Source organism: Apteryx mantelli, chromosome 7 (assembly GCF_036417845.1).
Source record: "Apteryx mantelli isolate bAptMan1 chromosome 7, bAptMan1.hap1, whole genome shotgun sequence".
Lineage (NCBI taxonomy): Eukaryota > Metazoa > Chordata > Aves > Apterygiformes > Apterygidae > Apteryx > Apteryx mantelli.
Genome location: NC_089984.1, coordinates 24,285,048 through 24,310,935, shown reverse-complemented (window position 1 = coordinate 24,310,935; position 25,888 = coordinate 24,285,048). Strand labels below are relative to the sequence as shown.

At 41.5% G+C, this 25,888-nt stretch overlaps 1 protein-coding gene across 1 annotated transcript; it reads left to right on the top strand.

The window, feature by feature from the left end:
• Positions 1–1,147: 1,147 nt before the first annotated feature.
• Positions 1,148–22,995, top strand: TMEM273 (transmembrane protein 273). The gene is made up of 6 exons (XM_013958792.2): positions 1,148–1,231; positions 7,124–7,174; positions 8,039–8,149; positions 10,343–10,367; positions 21,142–21,168; positions 22,363–22,995. The coding sequence occupies exons 1-6, from the start codon at positions 1,177–1,179 to the stop codon at positions 22,406–22,408; spliced, it is 315 nt and encodes a 104-aa protein (XP_013814246.2). The 5' UTR covers positions 1,148–1,176; the 3' UTR covers positions 22,409–22,995.
• The last annotated feature ends 2,893 nt before the right edge of the window (positions 22,996–25,888 follow it).

Here is a 25,888-nt window from a genome sequence, read left to right as displayed (position 1 = left end):
TGGCCATACACATGCAGTCACCAACAACCTTTAAGGTCTACAATGGTCCCATTTAAAATAGGCTTCTGGAAGGATGACTTTACAGCTATAATTTACTCAACAAGACATGTTTCATCCAGCCTTAAGATGCAAGATTCTTTGGAGACCAGATTGCTCATACATGCCCTTGCCAACAGGAGGAGAAAGAAGTACACAAGAGTTTTTTCTCATAAAACTTCTCATTTGGAATGTGTGTAAGATTATTTTGACTGGAATATATAAGCATCTACATGAGATGAAAATACCGAGCAGCAAAGGGCTCTTTAAAGGTGGAAGGCACATCAAGAGCCAACAAGTAAATGTGAAACAGGGACCCTCCAGAGGCCTCTACTGCATAAATGGGGCTCACATTCTCAAGTTTACCGTCCCTGATGGATGGACCTGAAATGATTTGGGAGGGAGGGATTCATTTAGGGAGAAGCATTAATATTTACTTATATGTTTTGCTGTCATTTAATTTTAAAACAGGTGAACCTGTTTGAAAGTGAATTTTCCTGAAGAACAGAAAAATCTGTTTTTCGCTCTGGTCCAAACAATGAGCCTGACTCTTATTAGAGCCATCATTTGCCAGTAAGGTCCTGCTTTTTAAAAAACCTCCTACTAAGTCTGGACATTTCTCTAAGGTAGAAGTTGGAAAACGTGGCTTTCTTTTCCAGGGACTGGCTTGCAATGGTTTGGCAGTCCATGGCGAGTTTCTTTCAATGTCCTCCTGAAAGGACTAGTTGTGATAAAGAAGTGTTTAGCCAAGTACTCCTTCTTGTAATTGAGAAATGCCACTCGTATCTCTCTAGATACAGGAGACTTCAGCAGAGACCAATTCACTAAAGTAGGGCTTTTTCAACTTTGTAAAAACAAACGCTGGCATTTAAAGTTATATCTATAAAAAATAGCTAAATAGCTGACTGTTGGCTGTCCATCTCCACAGAACACTTTTGAGCACGGAGTTTATTTCTACATTGAACTTAACTTAAACCCAAAAAAGGGAACTGCTGTTTGCAGAGCAACTACTCAGGATGTGACTGTTGTTTCCTAATATAGCCACGTGACCTGGCTTTTTTTTTTTTTTTTAAAAAGACACTGCAAAAGAGCTAAATCCAGAGAACTTCAGTGAAATCACTCCATTGCCAAAACCTCAAAATGATCTCACTAACAAGCTGGATATCAGTCCTAACAACATTTCTTCTTTTCTTACGTAAGTGATCTATTTTATTGCTTTTCCATTTTATTGCTTTCCATCTATTTAGAGGACTTACTTTTTTGATCTCCTGAAGTTGGTGAAATTATTTATTTCTCAGTCAGATTGCATGTATGTTGTTTTAAACTTTATTTTGAACACCGTTCCTTGGAGAAGGAACATTTGTTGAGACAGTGGGGTATTCTGCTGAGCTTTCTAGCCAGTATTTCTTAGCTTTAGTGCTAAAAGACCAGCTCTGTGCAGTCCAAAAGACACCATGAAGTTAAATATCTGCATCTTTACTGGTGAGATGGCAAAGGCTGCTGAGCATCCTCTTTGGCACTGTGTGGGAAATACTACTTTGGTACAGCATAAGGAAAATGTTGGTCTGCATGTCACTTTTGGTTTCCGTGACTCTCACCTAGATGCTCTTGACTCAAGCTGCTTTTAATGCTTCCTGTCAGCCCAAAGCAGGGCTTTCTCATCTGCACAACTTGCCTCTTACTTCACGGTTACTCACCTCCAGTTCACGCAGGGAATGAGTGGGACACACAGACAGCAAGGGCCAGCAGGAGTCATATTAACATGGGGACTGAAGGAGAGAACAGACGTGGCAGTAGATGCAAACACAGGAGTTTTACATCCGTTACTGTGGTCTCTGAGAGGTTAGGTAATGGGGGCACCCTCTGGTGGTAAGAACCTAATTTTTACCAAATGGACAGCTCCCACACCCACTATTTCATGCAAAAATTCATAGAAAATCCTTGTTTATTTTTGGGGAATTGCACAAGGGCAGTTTGCCCCACCTGAGGCAGGTAGACCAGCTGTTCCAGCTTGCATCTACTGGATATTTGCTCCTGTCTTGGCTTCTGAAAGCCAAGCTCTCTGTAGGTCTACAGCAGTGCTCTATCCTCTTTACCCTGCTGTCTTTGAGAAGGACAAAAGGACCCTAACAGGTCCTTGTCTTCCCCCTCACAAAGTATACATGGAAATTTATTTGTCCCTCTCTCTCTCCTTCTCTTGGTATGTCAAGACCTCTGCACCTTTCCATAGGCACTTCCAACAGTCCAGAGGAGTGGAGACTGTTCCCCACACAGGACAGGGACATGGGTAACCAGCTCCAGTTATTACAGATGCGAAGAGAAAGTCAGCAACAATTGCACGCTAGGTCCTGATTCTTGTTATTGCATAGGGAATGAATAGCACAAGTCCCATTAATGCAATAGCATTTGCCCAGAGCAAACAGATGGATGCAGATTGAAGAGCAGCAAGACATGTTCTACAGCAAAGGCATTTGCAAAGAAAACAAGCAAACTGCACTAACATAGCCTGTAAGTGTCACATCAAAAGGTTCAAGCAATGCCAAATCTGTGGACTTTTGATGAAGGAGAGCCTGGCAATCAACAGAGCTCAACAAATTCCTGTCTCCATGTGGGAGTGACTCCTATCCTCATATATTACTACAGAGAAGGATTTTGCCTTTAATTTGATGACTTAAAAAGGACCCCATTTACCTGAATGCTAACACTGCCTATCTTACAAAAAACTTATGAGTAGCTGAGGATTTTGCTGCACTAAATACTGACCAAAAAACCTTTCCTTTTTCTAATGACGACTTTCAGGAATGGTTTCCAACAGAATCATTTCCTGTAACCTCTTTATTATCATTGGCACTCCATATTTGACTCTTGAGTTGCCCAAATACTCACTGTCAGCCATCTCCTTTTTCCACCTTGCCTCTGGGCTTCCCAGATATTTGCTTCTTTCCCCATCTACTGCCCCCAAGACAAATGGCACAGAACCCCTGGCTACTGCAATGCCACAAGACCTGCCACTGTCTGCTGTAATGAGAGGGCAGAGGGAGAAATCTGAGAAAATGAAGGGGGAAAAAATATATTTTTATACATATAAATGTACATATTTTATATGTATATATGTACCAGAGAGAAGGCAGAAGAAAAGGGACTAAGGTAAGTGCTGAGCACTGACAAACACAAGGTACGCATGTCGCTTTATCTCTGCAGGTCAGGGCTAGGAATTGTTCACAACGCTTTTTAAATAAGACGGGGAAAGTGAGCTATTCCTGCTCCCTGCAGAGCTGAGCCTATACCTAAGATGTACTCCATACCACATTTCTCATTGTCTTGACCCAAGGACAGGACCCCGCATTAACACACTTACACAGCACGAGGCGCAAGCAGAGCAGGACACTCCTCAGTGCGGCAGTTCCTGGTGCAGGATACTTAGCTCAGAAGCTATTTTCCATATAACCCTTCTCTGTACACAGAGGGCCTGAGGCGGACTAGGGCTGCTCAGGGATTCACAAAAACTACAAACCAAGTACTCTCAGTCTAGTCACAGCCTAACGTATTTACATACCTGCTGATCATCCGCTCAGCTGCTCCTGCCTTGGGGGAGGTACCCACACTGGCAGAGGATTGCGGTGGGCCCAGAGGAGCAAACGCTTCCTCAGCTGCACACTTGGATCCAATACACCTGACAAAGCCTGATTCCTCAGGCATGCTGTCATGGAAAATTTACATTTACTCTTTCCCTGTTCTCTTGCTGACTCTAATGTGAGACCTGGCAGCTCATCTCTCTGCCAGTGACGCGCATGGAAAACATTTCCCAGGCCAGGTGGAGGCACACCCTGGCACTGACAGCCCTTAAGCGCCCTGACTGGCCTCACCTGGGGTCTCCCTACCTGGGGCAGGGACTGATGGCCCCAGGCTGGCCTGAGATGGGGCCAGGGCCACCAAATCCTATTAGTGCCTTCGGGCCCTGACAAATTCACAGAAAAACTCACCCCACGGGTGGAGGGCCCGAAGCCCTGCAATGCCAGCCGGACGCGCCAGGGTGCCGTCACCGCTCTCGGCCCTGTCTTCACCAGGCAGCCCGGTTCAGATACGTACCAAGGCTCCTTGTTAATCCCCAATACACACAGCAAGGACAACGCCATCCCTTTGCGCTACTGTGCAAACTGTGTGTTACGCGTGAGTCAGGCATACTGGAGAGGTGAGAAAGCACCATCAGCTGCCTCGGGACTGTTCAAAAATAATCCACAAGTCACTCAAATACCAATATCGAATTCATCTGCAAAATTCTTTGACCCAGAAGCAAATATTCTCCAAATTCAGAGAGTTTATTTAGGAGGTAGGATTTAGTCTAAACCCAGTATACAGAGAAAAGAGCCAGTCAGAAAGCTGGAACAGGGGTAGGAGTGCTAAGGATATTAGCCATCATTTGTAATGGCCCTGTGCTGTGATGCTTGTATATCTCCCCAAGAGATCTAAACTGAAGATGTGGTCTAGATTAAACAGTGACATGTGTGTCCTATCTCTGACCACGTCCATCCTCTTCTTTCCACCTAAGGAGAAAACAAAACAAACAGAAGCTGGCTATTCAACACTCAGTCCTCAGAAGCAATTGGTATTTAAGCAGCATGCAGTATATGGTATTAAACCTTAATTAAAACCATATTGAAACTATGAATTGAAAACATTCTCTCTACTCTTGTGGGCTTCCAGAGATTTTCCTCCCTTCCTTTTTAAAAAGAAACTAATGATTAAATCCCAATATATTAAACTGACCTACATAAAATATTCCATGTAAAATATTATTTCTGCCATAAAACACATAATCTGTCACTGGTTTAATTCCATTAGAAAGCATACATTAAGGTCTATGTATTATGATCATTAGGATAATAAAAGTAATACAATATCACTTTTATTATGTTTGAATTTAAAACATTCTTCATATGAGCACAAAGAATAATTAAGGGGATGGAAGAAAGAGTATTTTTTAAAATTTATAATGAAATAAATTCATAGGCAATAGCTAAGAAACCGTTTTTTAATCTGGAAAATCCGGAGCTATGCTTCCACACCCACTGTGTAGTCTTAGACTTTTTTATTATTTCCTTTTCTTGTAACTTTGATTTTGATCCTGTAGAGTAGTCAGCTCTTGGGATCATATCTGTGATTGGATTCCCCTCCCTCATGCTCCAGATTCCCATCTCTGAGTGTCATGTGATGGAATACATTTCTGCTTGTATAAAATACATTTCCAGGTATTTTGATTATGAAGAAAGTTTGGGAAAAAAAGACTTTTAGCTCAGAATTATAGATCCCAAAATACATTTGGTTTAAAACTCATGATTAGAAATGTGACTAAGGCCAGGAAATAAAAAGAAGTCTCTTCTGAGCCACCCAATATGTCAAATTTTTCTGACGTAATGGCAGAAGGCTTAGAGCCCACACTCAGTTTAAGAGAGATTTTCAGCAATCTGAAAATCAGACTCAAGATGGATTTCTGAAAGGGTACCCCAAAAAGGCTATTTTGTAGCTTTTAGGATTGAAACAGTTATGCTTTAGATTTAAAAACGATCATGTTTCTAGCATTCATATTAATGGTAAAACAAGTGAAAACATAGCCCCCCCAAAGCCTTAAGAAGACAGAATTACTTCTCAGAAAGAAGTGAAGGAGAGACAGAAGAGGGGAGCTAAGAGGGACAAAATTTGACTTACGATGTCTGACAGGCTAGCATTGGGAAAAATGGATGCATTTAAGGCTTTAAAATCCCACCTGAGCTTTAAACAGATAATACTCCTTCATAGTTCCCCACCAGAGAGTAAAAAGCATATGAAAAGATCACGTTGTCTGCAGAACACTCCTCAGGGACGGACAGGTGCAGAGCTGGCACAGCAGCACAGGAGCAGATCACCCAGCTCCAGCCAAGATAGGTTTATTAGGCTCTTGCACTGCAAAAGCGCAGCATGGGCCTTTCTCCACACTAGGGCAACAAGACCCCTAGTGTGGAGGGACAAATTCCACCAGTGTCAATATGACACAGACTTGGATGTGGAAATTATTTCTTTGCTGTCAGCCCAGCAATCGGTGTGGGAAAGAACTTCACATTCTGCCTGAAGCATATGCAGGAGACAGCAATTTTGTAGCATGCTGTTTTAAAAAGCAGGGCCCATATCTGCATTTGAAGCCGTCTCATTCTCCAGGCACCTCATGCAGCAACACAAGTTACATCATATGAAGCTAACTGAAAAGACTGATAAAAATGTCCATGCCCATCACTGAAAAACATTTGAGCGTACATTTTCAGCAGTTTCCTACAATAAGTAGCTCTAAACTTAAACTTGAATTTCCTATCTTTTTTGACTGCTTTTTTTGTGTGGAAAATTTTGAATTGGTTTCCTTCAAAAAGTGTGTGAGCATTAATTTTTTCTTTCAAAGCCACTCCAATATGAGGGTCTGCCCACTCCAAGCAGAGGGCAGCACTGCTCAATGGCTTTGTGGGAAAGAGAAGGGCTGGGAGGGTGGCCTTCTGGTGAACTGGCACCTTGGCATGGGAGTCTCTGAAAAGGTCTCTTTCAGCCCATAACTTCTTCTTGCCTGCAAGAGGAAAAGACTCTGCCAGCAATAAACTACTTTTTGAAGACTGCAACTACAGTACAGGCAGGATTAGGGTTCATGTTTTCTGGAGAGGGGTGCTAGGGTGTGCCACATCCTCTCAGCATATTTTACTAGCTTTACTGCATCTATAATTTTTTTCTTGGTTTGTAGCAACTTTTCAGCTTCAGGTCCCTTCTGTGCAACTCACAGGCTTGCAGTAAGGAAACTCTAGAACGAAAACACTGCTGTCACAACATAAAATTATGTTTTTCACAATTGTCCAAAAATTGGCATGCAGTGCACTCTTCCACATTCCTAGGATTTCCTCATTAACTATACTGATAACATTCACTACTCTAGGGAGCCACAGATCTTTTTTAAGCTTTACCAGGATCAACCATTCACCTTGGAATAGCCTGATACAACACACTCAGTTTTAGACCAGGTAAAAACAGGGCATTCTATGTGATATCCTAACTGACTGCAACATTTCCATTTCAGATTTTTGGACAGCAAATGTCTATGCCTCTGGAAATTCAGAGGAGGAAATAGGTGAGTTCATGGTGAGATATTCGCTTCTAGATAGGAAGAGACATTAGGTGCAAAGAAAATATAACAAAAGTGAATGTACTTAGAATATACTTTTATGTATAGAAGATCATTTGCCCATTGTGTGTTTTTACTTTGCCTAGCACAGCAGAGTCCTTCCCTGTAGGCCCTTAAGTAGGGCCTTTAAATGACTTTTGAGTAAATATAATGAGCATAGGGATGGCAGAGGCTGGAACCGCACAGATCTTGAACAGAGGCACCCTTCGGTCTGACAGCTGAAAGTGGACCCTGGGTTGCACACAGTGATGCAGAAACACAATATGGTTTATAAGCTACACTTAAAAATTCTCCTGCTTTCTCCTAGCAAAGACTTAAGGGCAGACTAATCAGGCAGAGCAGGATGCTGAGGAGTGGGCTGTGAAGATAAAGTTGTGCACGTGTGGGTCCGGGAAGCAGGAAACACAGTTTGGGAGGATAGAGAGTGGCAAAGGAGTGGGGATGGAGCAATTCACTTTGGGGAATATGTAGAGCCCTTGCTCTGAAACTCAGCTGAGGCCTGTATGCACCAAGGGCTAAACCTGCTTATTAATTTCAAACTGCATTGAGCCCCACAGCCACCAGTTCATGTGGCAGTTTCACGGTGTGCAGGGGGTTGAGTGACTGGGGTGGTGTGTGAGTCTTCTCAGTTACCCAGTCTGGCTCTGTGTTAACAGCACCTTCTGAAGAATAGATGTGACCTTTCTTTTAAAAAAAGAAGGGGGGATCCATTTGAACTTTGGAATCTTGGTCTTATCACACCTGGAATACAAACAGCTGTATTTACTATTTAATGGTGTATATTCACTAGTTTGTTTTCAATTTTTTCAGATTTCACGTATGTTATCATAGGAGTTACTCTGGGAGCCTTTCTAGCAATTGCTTTTGTAGCAGTAATAATCTGTATGATCAGAAAACAAATGCTTGACAATGTCTTTGGAGGTAAGAAAAACATTCTCCTGATTTCTGGTCCAGAGATCTAGACCTCCTTGTGTTCTGAAACAGCAGATCTGAGCTTCACTGCTAGGAAATTTGTACGTTCTGCAACTCCAGTTTTCATATGGAGAACTGTTTTAAAAGCATCTGAGGTGCTGGAGTCCCTAGAACTGCAGATTCAAGTATTAATATAATCAGCTCAGCTCTTCAGCCTTACAAGAGAAATAGAATTCACTTCAGCTTACTGTCTGGGTATCCTTTTGAATAGTTCTTTTTTAAAACAAAATTCTATTTATTCAACATAAGTTAAAGATTCTATTGTACTTGCAGGATGGGTAAGGGGTTTGCTCACACTTCATGGCCAAATTACTATTTCTTTCCCTGATTTTGATCTTTCCCTTCTAATATGACTGTCTGACTTCAGGATATGGTACTTAATGAAGTTTCCATCAGAGTACACAGTGAAACTCTCTGTAACTTGCTAGTTGTGATTAGGTTCTCAGGTTGCCAGAGGAAAACATGTTTTTTATTTAAAACAGACGAAAGCTCTTTGATCTAGCATCATAACTGGTGGAAGCAACACCTCCCTTTGCCTCTGGACCACGGGTTTACAACCAACAGTTCTAGATTCAAACCCCAAATCTTAAAGTGAAACTGAAAAATGTCCTTCATTTCAGTGTACAGGAGTTAGTGAGAGGCAGAATTTGTCCCAGGGACCTCCGCAGAGGCAGCATTATTCAATGGTCCTACATCCTCTGCACAGAACTTCTCCCATCTGGCAGGACTCCAATGCACCTCACAAAACACTTTAAAGCAAATACTGTGACGGTTTCTTCCACTGCTGAAATACAACTGTTCTCTGTGGAATGAGGTAACACAGTAACACTCAACTGCAGTCAAGAGCTAGAAATAAAAAGCATGCCAAATACAATAGCAACAGATAGGGGTAAATGAGGAAACAGAGTACAAACCCTAACTGAGGTTTGACCAGAACATCAGAATAAACTGTTCCTTTTTGCAAGAAGAGTCCTGGGACCTTTACTAAAATCAAATCCCTGCAACCTAGGTTTTGCTTTTTGAGAGGTCTGTACTTCTGGTAACACATGAAAATTTGGATCTGAAGGAAATAATAGAACAAAATGGAGCAGCAAGGCAGTATAATGAAATATGAGGGGAAATTATCCCTACTGAAAGAAAAGGGACTATAATAGAGGAGAGAGTTAGAAGACCAAAAGCATTACTCTCTGTATGGCATTTCCATGGTGAATTTGAAAAAGCTGCTTTTCAGCTCCAGTTGCATGCAAAGTGCCAATTCTGTGCAGTCTGCCTTTAGAAAACAAAGGAATTCTCATAAATGTAGCCAGTTTCTAGCACAAAAAATGCGATAGAAATTAAACAAGGAAAATGCTGGGAGGGAACCATGCAGACAGGATGCGACAGCATAGGATTAGGAACTGTCTGGCCATCCACTGTATCCAGACACATTTGCTTCTGTGACTAGATCTGCATTAATCTTCATGTGACAAACGACAGGTGATTTCCCAGCATGCCAGAACTGTCTAACCCTACTAAGTCAGCAAAGCACCATGACACACAGCTTCAACAGCAGTCACAGACTTTTGCGCAGTAAAAAGGAGAGTAGAGTGGTCTTAACCATTAAGCTTGGTGTGAACTAGACTGCCTGAGCTCACCTGGTCCAGTACTGGAATGCAGGTCTTTCAAAGGATAATTTTGCAACTTGAACTCCTCAAGTACTTCATGAGGACACCAATGACGATGTAATGGCGCTTTCTGTAGGACAAGTGGCTGATGCTTGCTTTATTGTCACTGCACTGTGGTGCTAATGGGAGTCTGCTTCCTCCTAATTCTCATTAAGCATCTGTCCTCATAGTTTTTCCTCATGACACTCTGGGGATGTACCACACTCAAACTCAAAATAGCCAAAATATTAACAAAGTTACAGTCTTGAAAAAATTGATATCAGATATTCCAGTGGGAAGAATTAAGAAGGGCTTTAGGAAGGTTGCATGGCACCACTAATATCAAAGAGTTTGACCTCATAAAGGGTGGCTGGATCTTTACCCACTTTACTTATTGTAACTAAGTTCTCCTGGTTTCATCCTCACAACTTCTGAACAGGCTTATCACCGATCTGTTCCTGGTGTCTTAACTAACCACATTTTCCTATTCTCTCTTTAGAGTCAGATGGCAAAATGGATAGAAGGTAAGACTCCTTGCTCCTGGTGTTTTCTGAGGTGTAGTGGAACATACAAACTGCAATGTTTAATTGCTCTCTCTCTTTATGCATAATGCTTACCCACAACTGTGATTTCCATGGTATATAACATATATGCAAGATTCTGGAGAACCATGATACCTAGCGTAGCTACTGGAGCTGCATGGAAAAAGCAAGTTCCATATAACAGAGGATTTTGACATTTCAGAATTAGGAAAGAAATCTCAGCAGGCTGAGATTCTTTATAAAAAGAAAATCCCTTGAACACTTTTGATTTTGATGTTTTAGTTTGTGCTAAATATTATAATAGCAAGCTCACAAAAAACATTTTTGAGGGCTGCAAGCCAAAGGCCTTGTTTCAAAGGTGCTGAAGCTGGACCTTCTTTGATATTGCTAGAACTTTTCAACATTTTCTTCGAAACAAAGTTTTGACTATATTGACACATTTGACTATATTGACACTTTAGATTTCAACAAAAATGTGTAATTCAGATCAAATGGCTTCACCAAAATTTTCCCAAACACTGTGACTAGATCTCAGTTCTGGGAACTGCCTTTAACTGACCTTATAGAGCAAGGCCATGCAGCAGTCATTCCTGCTGGAAGGGATGCATTTTTGCCCTTCACCTTCCTCCCTCCTACCCAGGCATGGTGAGATCCCCCTCCACAGGCACAAGAGGCAGTGCTAGACTGCCTAGACAATTGCTGCTCCTCATCTCCTCTGAGGAGCAGGCAGTAGGGTGGAGATGTACAGAGGGGTCTGCAAGTTGTCCTTTGGATCATGGTAATTCACATGTATAGATATGTTCTGCTTCCCTGTAGGATATTTTATAAATGAGTAAAAAAGTAAGGAATTAATCAGCATTCTCATGAACTGAAGGCAACAGCTGTACTCAATGACCTGAAAAAAGGCTCTTGGCCTCTCTGGGGGAGGTGGACAGAAGCACTAATAGGCTTGTTCCCATCAGGGTCATTCTCCATAGAGGCTAAACAACATACGTAAACACTCAGCTGAAGATCAAAACAAGAGCTCTCTTTACAGCAAGTACTTCAGTGTTTTGCCTAACAGAGAAGGGCCCCAGCCATGGAGCATCTGTCATTTTCCCAGGGAGACTGTTCCACAGCCTAACACAGCTAACTCTCACAAAATGTTTTCTTTTAGTAACACATTGCGTTCAGTCTGTTCTCTTACAAAACACTCAAGTTTTCTGTGTATCAACCTACAATAAATTAGGACTTTCATGTGGCCAGAAGAAAGAAAAGACATATTTATACAATGCCCAGTAAGCTATTTCTGATGTATTAAGGAGCATATAAACACAGAAAGGAACAAAAACAACAACAAAAAAGACTAAAACAGAAAACTCAGAGATTAGAGTCCAGAGGGAAAAGGTCATAAAGGGAATAGAGGGACAAAGACAAGAAGAGACATAGAAGAAAGTGGATTTACCATCTGTATTTCATCCAGGCTTCCTGCTATGATCTATGAAACTGTCCCAGATTGGACTTTGCTTTTCTACCCCCCATGCTGTTTATTACGTGTGATATTTTCCATTACAGACATTCTGAGTATCTGTCATATCACCAACACAACACAACACACACAAACTCTTTCACTCAGAACCACCACCACAGGCAAAGGAGAGAAACTGCAATCCCACAATGTTTTGGGGCAAAACTATGTATGCTATTTTTTTTTTCTAAGTGGAAGACAATTCGAAATCCAACACCTCTTCTTTAATCAGTTGTACTTTTCAATTCTACTGTGACAGTGAGTAGTTTACTGACAAATCTTTGTTCTTGTTTACCTCAAGACATCTATGTATTACTCCTTGGTGAATCATTAAGGGATTCTGTAGTACAGATGCTAATCTGAGGAAACAATACAGCCTTCTACTGATTTTGAGGAAAACTGACGCTGACAGTAGAAATGTTACCAGGCCCATAGAAAATGAATTAAAAAAATGTGGCTATATCTTAATCCGTAGCAGGTTGGTTTGTAGTAAAAAAAAGAAGTGAATGTGTGATCTAATCTTCAGTAACCAAAAAATACACAGTCAATTCTTGTTTATCTGCTATAATAATGGGGTGGTTTAACCCTGATAAAGCAACACCACAGATGATGCAAACACATTAATTAGGATCTAAGAACTTACAAAGAGGGCATAATCGGGAAGGTTAATGATAATACTGACCATGAAGTGCAGATATCCTTGAGATAGCATCAGTTTTAGCACGGAAGTACATATGGTGTACTGTTTTATAAACAAAGCAATACTGTTTCACATCTCAGATAGCTGATGCAGAACGAGCTTCGTTGTTTTTGCATCATCATTCGTCTGTTCTGCAACCCAAGCAATCTACTCACAGAAAATGAAGGGGAGATAAAGCATGCAGGACCCCATGTAGTATTTCATCTTTTCTCCTAGCCCTCCTCAGAGCAGGACCTTTCCATATGGTAAAATTTGTGTTGCCATTATACTGGCCTATACCTGATTGGAATATCTTAAAGGTAGGAACTGGACCTTTAGAGTACAGGTAATAGCTGGAGTATGTGATAACTTTCCACGGGACTCTCAACGATGTCAGCATCTCGTCTTTGTAGGACCAAATTTGACACAAAGATATGGTCATATATGCTATGTTTTGGGTACTAACAGTCTTAATCTAACTTGTTGAGGATGTTTGTACATCTCTCAAAGGAGAGATGGGAAGTAGCCATTCTTCTTAAAATAACAAACAAACAAAAAAATCCCCAAACCAAACCCACTGATTCTCTGGAAACAGCATTGAAGTATTAATTGTACTGAGCATTACAATTGCTGCAGTATTACAAGTACTGAGGAGTCTCCTCAAGAACATCCAAGCTGTGCGTTCATTTTTGTCTGATTTATTCTTCCCCATAGGCCAGGGGAATAGTTTCCCATTTATTGAGGACACTGGAGAGACAAGTGATAATTAGGTCTAAACCGATTTTAACTACTTGCTTCAATTCTCTGGAGATTCTAATTCATAGCAATTTTAGGCCAGTGGCTAGTTCTGGAAATCCTTTGATGAAGCAAAGTCCACCATCTGAAATTACCCAGTCTTAGACTTACACCAGCCAATCATACAGGTAAATGAATACCTGAATCCTTCAGTGATATCTAATAATCAAGATATCACCCCTTTAGGACTGAAGAGCAGAACTAGCATATCATCTGCAGACAGTTTTCTGCTCAACTAGTGATAGTTATTAGTGTTTGTTCAGAAGAAAAGCTTAATCCAACTGATAAAGCACTCACTGAATTCATGTTCAGCCAAATTTTGCTTTAAATTCCACCCCATAATTCCCACAAGTGTCTCAAGCCTCCCAATAATTTCTCTCCCTAGCTGAGACGTATGCTGAGTGGGTGTCACCCAGCACAGCACCATCACAGTCAGTGGAGTCGCACAGACTCATACCAGTGAAAGGCCTCGATGCAGACAATCTTCACTTGTGTTAGAATCCTGATTAGCTGATATTGAACCTAACCAGCATATGGTAAGATCATGTTTACACTTAAATCAGGAAACATTCTGATCAGTCGCCACCTTGATGGTTTCCAAAATATTTAAAAGAGAAGTGTTTCTAGCCCTACATGACATTGGCAGCTCACTGTGAAGTAATTAACAGCATTTACCACTTTATTTACTCAGGTATATAACATTATGATTTAAACAATCAATTCATAATGGGATGCCCTTAAACTCAATGGGGTATTTACTAATACTTGAGAAGAGTAAGAGGTTTGAGGCAGGCTACTGTCAGCTAACAAAACAGTAATTTAGATGTCAACTGACAATTATTTAATGTCCTTTTTTTTTAATTAATAGCTCATGTCAGTCTCAAATGCCATCTTGGTGTAAGCTTGGTAAATTATAATGCCTAAATTTCATGCAAGTTTAATGTATTAATAAAAATGTCTGGGCACATTTAATGTTAGCAATATTTTGAGTTAACTACAGTGCATGGCAGCCAGATTTATTTTGACAGAAGGAGACAAAGAAAGAGGCATACAGAGACAGGGAGAAGTATGGAGAGACAGGGACATAGAAGTTTCCTAAAAAGGAAAAGGTACATATTTTAAACCTGCTGCAATAGCAAAAAAGAATCTGTTGCCTGAAAGCATCTTGAGCAACAACAAATACCAAAATTGCCCATGCAGCTTGCTGGGTTCCCCAGTCACCCATGTAAAACACTCGGCATGAGATCAGGTTTTAAATACAATACACAAGTCATTTTGATATTTGAGGGAGGCGAGAAGGAGCTTGGGAGCTGCATAGCCCAGGTGCCAAGAATATCAATGATTTTCCTTTGCTACCCATAGCATCTAGATATTCTTTTGTGTTTTCCCACTAGACTTCTTCCAAGGGACTGACTTCTCTTTCTTTTGCTAGACTATGCTGGTGAAACACAGGGTACTCTTGTGAGTCAGAGCTTCTTTAGACAAACAGAGGAGGGCTTGGAACTAAGCTAAGTGCATCTTTTATGCTGTTTTCTGCATGGAATCACAACTGCTCAACTGCATGTCACAGTCCTTGCACCGTTCTCAATTAATGGAGAACTTCCCTTGGGTTGGAGTAGGCTGTGCCTTTTGAAAGGAAAAGACCTCTTTTTTCCTCATTCTGATCACGGAATATCTATGCATTCCAGGCATGAGCAATGCACTGATCTTGTAATACCAAAGTTTTGTAACCAAGGGTAATGCCAGTGAGTAAGTTCTAGCCTGTAACATACTTCTTAAATTATTATAATTGAAAGCGGCTTCCATGGAAGGCAAGTCTCCTTTCTCCCTATGCCCCCATGAAACAGACACAAGAGATCATTCACCAGCAACAGATAATATAATGCTGCACACGATGACATTGTGAATTCCCATGTGCGTGAGGGTTCACCGCAGCTCCCAAGAACATGCAGTGAGTTCTGGTGTGCTGCCCACAACCACTTGCATCTCCAGCATAGAGATATTTCCCTGGGAGATCAGGTCCAGAACGGCACCCTTCCTTTTAGCCAGCTCAGTTCAGCAGATGGCGCATTTTAGCCTGGCCACTTCAGCGGATGGCGCATGCAATGATGGGCCTGTCATTCTCTCCCGCTGAGCCTCCCTGTTTAACAAAAGTGAATGACAATTGCAGAGTGCAAGAACCATTCTGCACAAATTGAGTGGGACTCTCAGGCTACCAGCAAACTGCAAAGGGCCTTCAGTTGAACTAAGCCTGGAAACCCATGTGAAATGATAACCTTTGAGGCTAAGACAGAGTTCAAAGTCATGGCTCATTTCTTCCACCTAACCTCCCCCTCAGAAGCCAAGGAGAAACAGTCATCCCATCCTGAAAGCCTCCAGTCTCCACATTGTCTAACTCTAAAAATAGCACTATGGATTAAATAGGAGGTGAAATCATCCACTTGGAAAATATAAGCATCAGTGATGGATGACACTGCAAAGACTAGGTTTGGACAAACAAGCACAAGTTTAAATGTTGAGCTACAGTTTCTTCCAATTAGCAGAGCTGTCTCAGCCTACATATCTGAGGCAAGAACCTTTTTCCTAGCATTTGGCCATGCCTGGGCCTATACCCAGCTGCACTGACAGGTAGAGATAATGAACATAACAGGATCTGATCTAACAATCTCAGCACCTTCAAGCAAGTTTAGAATGAGACAGAAAGAATATCCTCCTATTTTGGAGAGGAAAGCAGTTCTTAGTTTTGTTTTGATCTACATAACCCAAACTGGTGTATAATACTGTGGTTCGCAGAAGGCACCAGCTGCCAAAGAGCAAGCCAATCAAGTAGACATAAGTCATATCACTGATATTATTAGCTGCAAATGAGAGGTATAGCTTTTCTAATCACTGGAGTTTGAACTCACAAATAAATTTAAGTGGAGACCTAGTTTTGATACAAGGGTACCTGAGAGAGTCACAAGTGGGAGTCCTTTGGAAACCAGGGCCAATATTCATGAATTCAAATCCATAAGCAAATACTCATTTAAATAAAAGAGACCTTTCCCTTAGCTGAATGTGTCACAGGTAGAACAGTGCACAAGGAAAAAGGATCAGGATTTACAACACAGTCTATGCAGGACACAGGGCTTTGAAATGCATTGCATTGACTCAGATAGTGCCTAAACTATTCACATGTAACATTAAATGTTCCCTCTCTACCCAGTGAGGGAGACTGTCTCAGACACTCTACTCTCCATTGAAATCATATCTGCTTAAGATGCAAACACATACCGCCGCTGTACTATAGGCAAGTTCACAGGCAAAAGTACTTGAAATATCAGGATGCCAAAAATACATCTGCAAAAGAAATCACTTTTTATCAATTCCTAATCAGAGTAACTGAGATTTATTCTCCAGAGAAAATTTTTATACAAAAAGACTAGGAAACCATGAGTGGTATTGGTTGCTCTAACCCACGCTCTTCCAGACTCATGCAGCAGGCCAAACTGAGTTTCAGTGCTGCAGTTCCTCCCAGCAGGAGCTGCGACCAGTCCAAAGTAGCCTTCTCACACACTTTCTTAAAGCATCTGATAACAACAGAAGTGAAGCATCAAAGCGAAAAGGATTAGCAGTAACCTACATGCATGCCTGTTCTCTCTGAAATTTTAGCAATCCACAGCAATCCAGGCAGGCCAGCTTCCTGAGGGCCACTGAGTGCATCTGTCTTTGTTTTCCTAAAACAAACTTTTCTTTTTCTCCTCTCCCAGGACTACTCTTTTTAAAAAAACATGATGGTCAGTGACTTTTTCTGGGATCTGGAGAAAATCAGTCATTAGATTCATCAGAATCTTTGATACGTCTGGAGTCAAAGATTTTAATGTTTTCCCTTAACATCCCTCAGCTATATCCTGAATGATTTATCATGAGCTTTTCTTTTACTTGCCACTCATTTTTTTCCCAGCAACCTTTCACAAGGTCTTTCATTCTCCAACTAATATATTACACAAACACCCCAATCAACAGATCAACATACACTTTTCCTAACTTATTGCAGGTTTACAAGAAAGGGAAAGCAAAGCCAGCAAAAGCACTTAGCTTCTACACTCTAAATAACCACCGCAGAGAAGGCTTCTGCTTTGCCAAACCAATCAAAAATGGTTTCTCTGTGGCTGGCTTTGACAACAAAACTCCCTCTCTCCTTGTCACCATGACCAAACATCACAAACAAACAGCTATTTGGAGAGTGGAAGTGCAAGATAACTTGGAGAGCTGCAGAACACTTAGGTAGAAGCCCCAGAGTTTGTACTTCAGTAAGGAGCAGGTACCACCTGCATGAGATGACTCCAGCCCTGACAATACACTGGAGCAAGCCTGATTCCTCGCTGAACAATGTAGGCATTGGTGGGTTGCTGACAGACCACAGGCTCTATTCACTGCAGCCATGATTTGGTAATACAGGTTTTCTCAGGATGCATCCTGGGAACTGAGTTCAATCAAAAATCTTTAAAAGCTACCTAAATGCCATGCTAATACATGTCATTGCAAGTAAACGTATGTATGAACAGTCAGCAATGGCCTAAAGGACTCCACATGCATTTGTGTAAATGTAAAGAAATGAGCAAATGCCCTCAGAAATGACTGTCTCAACTCCTTGCACAGATACATTTGCAAAAACAAAGTGTAAATATCCATTCTGTGTTGAGGCAATAACCACCTGTGGACAGAGCAATAAACTGGCTTTTCTACCTGGTTCTGTCACTGTCCTGTCTAGCAGAACTTGTTCTTTTGACCAACCTTTGACATGTTACTTTGTCTCAGGTTACCCTTTTTGTAAAATGAAATTAATCTTTATATTCCATACTCAGAAACAAAGACACTAAAGCTTTGCACCATGCTAGGAACACAAGGCTTTAAAAGAACAGCACTAAGACAATCTGTGGGCACCTCTGGGCCTTGGTTTCTCTTAGCACCATTCCCGCATGGAGGGAAAACTTCACACACACACACACACACACACACACACACACACACACACAGAGGCAGTTTTATATACATACATATATATTGGCCAGACTGCTAGGGTGAAAGTAATTCATTATACCCTTTCCAGGATACAGCATACTTCACTCATGCTAGCTACCAGCCTGAAGGGCAGAGCCACGCTTCTAGCTATTTTTGCTCCTGCCTGGCCACTCTCCACATGCTCTGGGAAAGCATCTGGCCCAGGATTCCTCTGCTCTCTGGAGAGCTGGGGCTGCCTTTGCGGTTGACCTTTTCACAGCTGCCAAATGGAGAGGAATCTTTATTCCTTCCTACTCCTCTGCACAACTGTTTGAGGCTAGACTTGAATAGCTCTAAATCATTTGATTGTGAGAGTTGGTCCCAAGCTGCTGAGTCAGGAGAATGCATTCGTGGCAATATCCAGACACCTGTTGGAGGCAATTCCTTCCAGAGCCATCCTGGTCTCTGCTGGCCAGCATGCTGGTGCCACTGATTCCAGCAATAACTGAGTAACTCTACCTTTTCCTGGAGCTACTGCAAAACAGAAATGCTTCTGAAAGACTACCTACCCTCTTCACTCCTGCCAAGAGACACACAGGGTAACACCGATACCAGATGCCACTGAGCAGGTAGCCTCCCGCTCCCAAGGAGTGCCACTTTGCCATTCAGACAGAGCAGCTTCATGCTGACTTGGGCTGGTCAGGAGAAAGGAGAGGTGACAACATGGGGTTAGCTAGGAATGAAAGTGCTATCATCTCTATAAGATAAATATCTTTAAAAATAAAACAAAACAAGGCCTCCTGAAGCAAAAGACTAAGAGTGCCACAGGTCTTGACTAGAAAAAAGCGCCATCAAATCAGAGCTCCTGCATAGTCCAGCTCACAGAATTTCCTGCGTCCCATTTGAGTTTCTGGGTAAGTTCACACTAAACAAATGAAAAAGGGAATCTTTAATTTCAGATTCATTCTGAAGCTTTTTCCAGTGACTTCTCAGAAAGGAGGATTATTTATAAACCCTCTTTTAAGCTCATATATATAGTCTGTCAGATCATTTTCTTTCAGTTCTATGGTCTCTTACTTCCAAGGTTTATGCTCTGAAGGACCTGTACTAGGTATCAGCAAAGCTAATTTACTAGAGCAAATGGCAAGCTGAAAGAAATGAGCAAGTATCACAGAAAGTGATGCTGACCTTTACTCTGCGGGCTGCAAAAGCTTGGGGATCCCTGAACTATTTCTAAGGGTTTATAGAAGTTAATGAGTTTAAAAGCTCTCAATATGGATGTAAATTGAGTTTAAAGCCACTTCACAGAGCCCCACAGTTTAAATGAAAGATTTGTAAGGACATGTAAAAAGAAAAAGACTGAAAATCCCTGGCTGAAAAGTAGCAAGTTTTTTTTTTTTTTTTTTGTCCTTAAAAAAAAAACCCTGACACGCTGCCAAATCTGATTTACTGCAGTCATAGAAATGCTTGTGCTGTCACAGGAAAGGAGGAGGAGGGGGGTGGGAGCTGGAAACAAGAGGAGGAGTATAACTACCTCTTTAGGTGGCAATGCTGCTTTTAAAGTGTCTGTAAACTAGCGCCTTTGGGTGAGCTTTCACCCCTACCTGCAGGAGAGCTAAGTGTGAACGTTCCCAAGGATGGTGCCACCCCCAGAGCCGGTCCTGCTCTGTCCTGTCCCACCTGGAGCTTTCCCCTCCCTCCCAGCCCAGCCGCATGTTCTCATCAGGCAGCCACACAGCTCAATGGCCTTGGGAAATGGCCCTGCTGAAACTCTACATGGCATAAATAAAGATGATTTTTAGAGAAATCAGGCTATTTGAGAGCAGCCAGCACAAGGGAAGTGGTGACATTTTACAGCCAATGTGGCAGGGAAGGCTGAACCATCCTTTTCTGCAGCGGCTGACATCACTGTAAATTGTGGAACGGCAGCCTGACAATATGAGCAAGAAAGCCATTGTCTTTAAGTGACTTACATGATTACATTGGGCTGCATGGAAGAGAGCATCAGCTTCCAAAATACTCTATTTTTACTCCTTTGTATGCACAGAATTAGAGTTACTTAAGATCAGGCCAGAGGCACACAGGCGCTTGGAAGGGCAGCAACACCGAGAGACAGCAGATCTCTGCCACTTTCTCCTGCCCCAGCATAGGCAGGGGAAGGTGTCAAGTGAGCATCCTTGAACCTGCTTCATTGCCGATTCACTCTAGCTAGCTCAGATCAGCTTGCACTGGGCTAGTTCTTTCTTCCAAACTCATTCAGCAGTGGACTGGCTGCATGTCCAGTTTAAACTAGAAAAGTAAGAATCAGGTCTTAACTGTTTCTTAAGGACACTAATGGTTGGTGCAGTGAATTTCACATTAACAGAAAATTTCAGTATAGCTTTCAAAAAAACATGTGACAAAGTTTCTCTCAGAGAAGGAAATCAGATTGAGGCAAATTACAAGAAACTTGTCCCTGCTTGCCAAATCTCCTAAGAATTCCCTTTTTAGCAAAGTCATCAGAAAACGCTTTAGTAGTATTGAAGGAAGGGAATTACGATGAATACAAATTCCCAGTTGAGTCACGAGATCTAAGGATATAAACAAGTTGAGGGCTGTAAGGCACAGAAAGGTCTTACTTCCAGGCACTGACACTAGATGGAGTAAAGCTGAATAAAAGATTCAAGAGCAGTGAAGAAAAGAAGAAAAATTCCTGTATTTTGCCAGCTTCTAACCTAGTGATGTTCTGAATGTTCATTTTTGATTACTGCTCCTAAAGTCACAATTAATGTCTCACTCTCTATATTTTGCAGGTCAAATATGGGATCAAGTCAGAACAGGTATGTTCCAGAGAAAGGGTGAGTCTGATGGAGCAGGAAGGGTGGAGTGACAGTGTTAGGCAGACACACAGAGTCGGAGAGTATTTGCAAAGCCACATTGACCAGGATAACATAGAGAGACAAACAGAGAAAATTCAGCCAGCAATAAGGGCTGTGGGGTTACCTGAGTTCCTACAGGTGCCCAGAGCACCCCGATCTGCCTGCAGCTATACCACAGACACTCCACACGGCCTGAGGCAAGTCATTTAGGGACCTTGTTCTCCAGCTTCCCAGCTGTAAACCTGGAATACCATAACGTAAGGCCCAGGCGTATTGCAAGGCTCTCTGCTTTATGGCATGGCTGTGCTGCAATGCCGCTACCCCCGCATTAGCAGCTGCTCCAAGGAGTAACCTCTTGCAGAGATGCAGCCACGGGATGGATCCAGGAGCTGCTGAGCTGCTCCCTTCCTGCGTGACAGGGCAGTACCAGGGGAGCAGGGGAAATGGTGATGCATCCTGAGTCTGTAACACTGCTGTAGGATACAAGGAGCCCTCTAGAGGTGCTTCTCTCCACTGATTACTGAGGAGTCCTAGATAAAATCTAGGCACCTACATTTTAGACAGCCAAAGTTCGATGAAGCAAATCCCTTCGTATTTCTAAAGCATTGTACAAATGTTAACTAACCTTCACAACCTTCAGAGGAAAGTAGATCAGCTAGTACTGTCAGCTGCTGGCTGCTGGAGAAATGGAAACCCAGAGGCGAAACCACACAGCAAAGCCACACATGGAGGAAGCTTCAAAGAGGCAGTCAGGCTACATGACTTCCCATTTTCTCCCTCCGCAGTATGAGCAGTCCTCCGAGCAGGATGCTGCCTTAAAATGCATTGCTTGCTGCAGGTGGACTCCTATGTGATAGTGAAGAGGGCAGCTGGAAGTCACCACCATAGCCAGAATTATACTTTGTTCTGTTAGTTCACTTAGGAAAAACAAATACTCCAAAGATACAAAGAAACACATAGGAAAAAAAGTTAAATGGAAGGAATTTCATGAATGTAACTACAATGGCTCCAATAACAATTTTGTAGATTTTCTGTGAATTTTATCTCTCTGTCTCCCAATTCTACTTTTACAACAGTGTTATAGATCATTCCAGGCAAAAAAAAAAAAAAAAAGTCAGAAGTTGCTGTTAGCTTGCAATGTTTTTTTCTTTACAGAGAAGACGTCAACATATCAGGGCAAAAAAGTACAAACGATCAATAATCCTTTTCCAATCGACAGTTACCTGGTCTGAGGATCAATGGAAACCTCTTGTCCACAGGCAGGAATCTCACCAATAATAATTCCTTTGCTTGTTCTGTAATTGAAAGACTGACTGATTGATTACAGGAAGAGTTTACAGTGTATGCTAACTTCAATCATCTGCACACAAAAAGCCTGCAATCCCCAATACCATGGATATGAACAAAATGTATGAGGAAAATAGAAAAGATGAGGTCTTCTCATTAATAGGCCCTGTTTAGCCTGGTATAAGTATATGATTGATTTCTAAAATCAGTTAAATCCAGAGTAATCAAAAAGCTAGCAATACATTTCAGCAGCAGAATTCATAACCACACTTGTACTTCCAGTAAGGCAAATAATGAATGAAGTGACTCAGAAAAGCAGTCATCTGACGTCAAGCAAAACAAGATTTCTCAAGTTTTTCAGGAAAAATATTTTGTGTTGATCTAAAAATATTTTGTTTATGCTAAAGTGATATCTCTTTTTAACTTTAGGATTGGCTTCTTTTGTTTAACTTTAGGCCGTGACGCTAATTTCAGTAATTTTAAGTGAACTGGGGTCATTTAAAATAAAAAATACCACTTTGAAATAAAGTTTTAATGTTTTGGTTTTAGAACCTTGAAATCAAAACAGTTTTTTATACCCAAAATAAAAAGTTTCTGGACATCTGAAATGAAACATTTCATCTCAACATTCTACAAACAAGCTAAGCTGACATTTCCAAAATCCCCCTATCCTTATTTTTAATATAAAACAATTCACTAAATTCAATCAGAATTTGTGACTAAATCCAGTCTCCCACCCCTCCATTTTTGTTTTAGCTTTGTATATTCTGTTGAGTCTGTATTCATCAAAATTGCTTTGCCCAGTTCCAGTTACAAGCCTCTTACAGGACGAGTAACAAGAAGAAAAATGAGAGCTTTGTCTCAGAACATCTTAAATAGTTTAAATAACTTTAAATTGATTAAACCCACGTTATTTTGTAAACACACCCCAACTTTTACAAAAAGGCTATGGTTTAGTCTCAATTAAGAAAATAACTCTGTAGATGCAGATTCTTCCTATTCTGTTTGTTCTAAGACACTTTTTTCAAAAGTTCAGCAATTCACATAAATGCTTCCATGACTTCAAAGGGGACATGCTATTTTATTGAATTTCTAGCCAGATCTGAAGACCACAAACTGTAAATAAATCTAAACTTTTAGCTCAAGTTGATGTCTGTGGGCATGTGGATTTTTTAATCTGTCATCTAGCATCCATTCCTAAAGTTAACTTGTGAGTCAGTTTCTGCTCTCAGTTACACTAGTCTAAAATCAAAATAAATTTTTTCCAGTTCTTTGCCACCATAATATGGCAGAAGTTATTCAACTTTAAAAAAAAAAAAGTGAATGTTAAACTGAAGTCCAACCTGGAAGTTGTGTGTGTTATGAAGAAATATGACTTGAAATAAATGTGGAAACCCGGGCCCCCATCCAGTAATCAACTTTCAGACTGTGAACAGCTGCAGTTAGCCCCGCATGCTAGAGGCAGAGCTGATGTGCTGAGCCAGGGCTTAGGGTCAGCGCACTGTCAGATCGTAACAGCAGATATCTCAGGATTTTGTTTCTATGAAGTATAAGCTACTGTACTAACTTGTTATTATAACTGAAAGGATTTTTTTTTTCTGAGCTTAGCAAACCAGGTAATTTTCCAAATGTGAAAAGGAAGGTATAGTATTTATTTGGATTGTAATTTTCCCCCATATTCTAGATAACAAAATGTAAAGTTTATTTCACAGAAAAGTGATATATTGGAATAATTTGCCTGTATTCCCTAGGTGTCTGTTACCCAGTTCAGTAACACTGCAGTTCATTAGCAGCATTTGCTAACAGATAAACTAAAGCTGTAATGTGATACTTGTAAGTAATTGTGTATGTGTACATGTGTAAGTGAATAAACCATCTTGTAAGGTATCTGTTAATTGATTTGCTTCCTTTAGTACCATTTTAATTAAGACTTGGAACAGAAGACAGCATGTGGTCAGGGAGGGAAGCTATTACCTTCACTTATTTGTGTGAACAAATGTTTCTTTCACATCATTTCAGTATACTACAGGAAATAAAGATGGAAATAAATAAAAAATGGTAAGTTACAAGCAGTGGAAGGGCAAGAACTGGAGAATTAAGGTTAATAATATTGATCAGGCAAATACAGTAGGCTGGGGAAGAGATTATGAGTTCCCAAAACCTTTCTCTGTGTGCCGTGGCTCCACGGGTATGGGAAAAGGACGGGCAGAGATGAGGCACAGAGCTGGGGGCAGGGGGCCTGGAGCATCCGTGCTGCTGCTTTTGCAGCCACTGAGCGGTTTGGGCACGCTTGGCAATTGCCAGTGCTGCAAGGGGCTGCCGTGCCAGCAGCAATTAGTGCCCCATAAAGCTTAACCCATGACTGCACAACTGTAGCAGCCAGCCTGGCTCTGCACAGCCAAAACATACCTCAGCCATTCTGCCACCTCACAGAAGTGCCAGTTTTGCCTGCCCCTACAACTGGCTTTATTAGTACCACTCGCAGCATCAGCAGCTCTTGGCTTTGGGCCAAGCCCCACAGCACCCTTTGGAAATAATCAGTGAAGGAAAACTAGATAAAAGGGGAGCATTTTGGAGGCATTCAGTCAAAAGACAAAAGACATTGTTGGAGGGCTCCACTAAGTCCTTATGGAGGATATAGCCTGGGCGCTCCACAGCGAGCATCCAGGACAGCTCTGCGCTCACCCTGCCTGCCTGTCCAACGTGGGCTACCTCTGCCTGGCTTCCCAGCAGCACTGGGGACCCTCAGCAAATCATGACTAACTGCTGGAATCACACAGCTTTGTTCAGCACTCACTCACGCGGGGATAAATTGGGCAAAAGCCCACTGACCTCCGTGGAACTGCATGTGTAGAAAAGCAGTGTCTGTGGGGCGACGAGCATGTCCTGCAAATCAGACCTCACTGATGTACATCTGCTCTGAGAGAGGTGTGAGTGACACAAGAGTCTGGTTTGGCTTCTCCCTAACAGAAAGGATGGCAAATCTCGTAACAGTCAAAACATTCTCAGCCTGAATCTTTCCTGGCTTCTCTCTTGTCTGTAAGTGAAGAATCAGATCACTTTAATCAAGAGTATTATTTTTCATTTTCTTACAACTACTCTTAATCATATGCAAGAGAAAAAGACCATAAAATGCTTTCACCCACCAACCAAAGATGGGAAAACAGAAGCAAAGGAGAACATACACCTAACAAACCTGGTAACAAAGGGATATTTGTACTCACCTACAAAGAGAAATATAAATAGAGAGTGAAATAAACAAAGGACAAATGAGTATAACACTGTATGATGGCGTAGCACCAGGCTGGAACTACAGAGTGCCTGTAATTGCGAAAGGAACAAACAGGACCTACGGAGGTGCCAGACTTTTGAAAATTGCATTCATTACACGCAT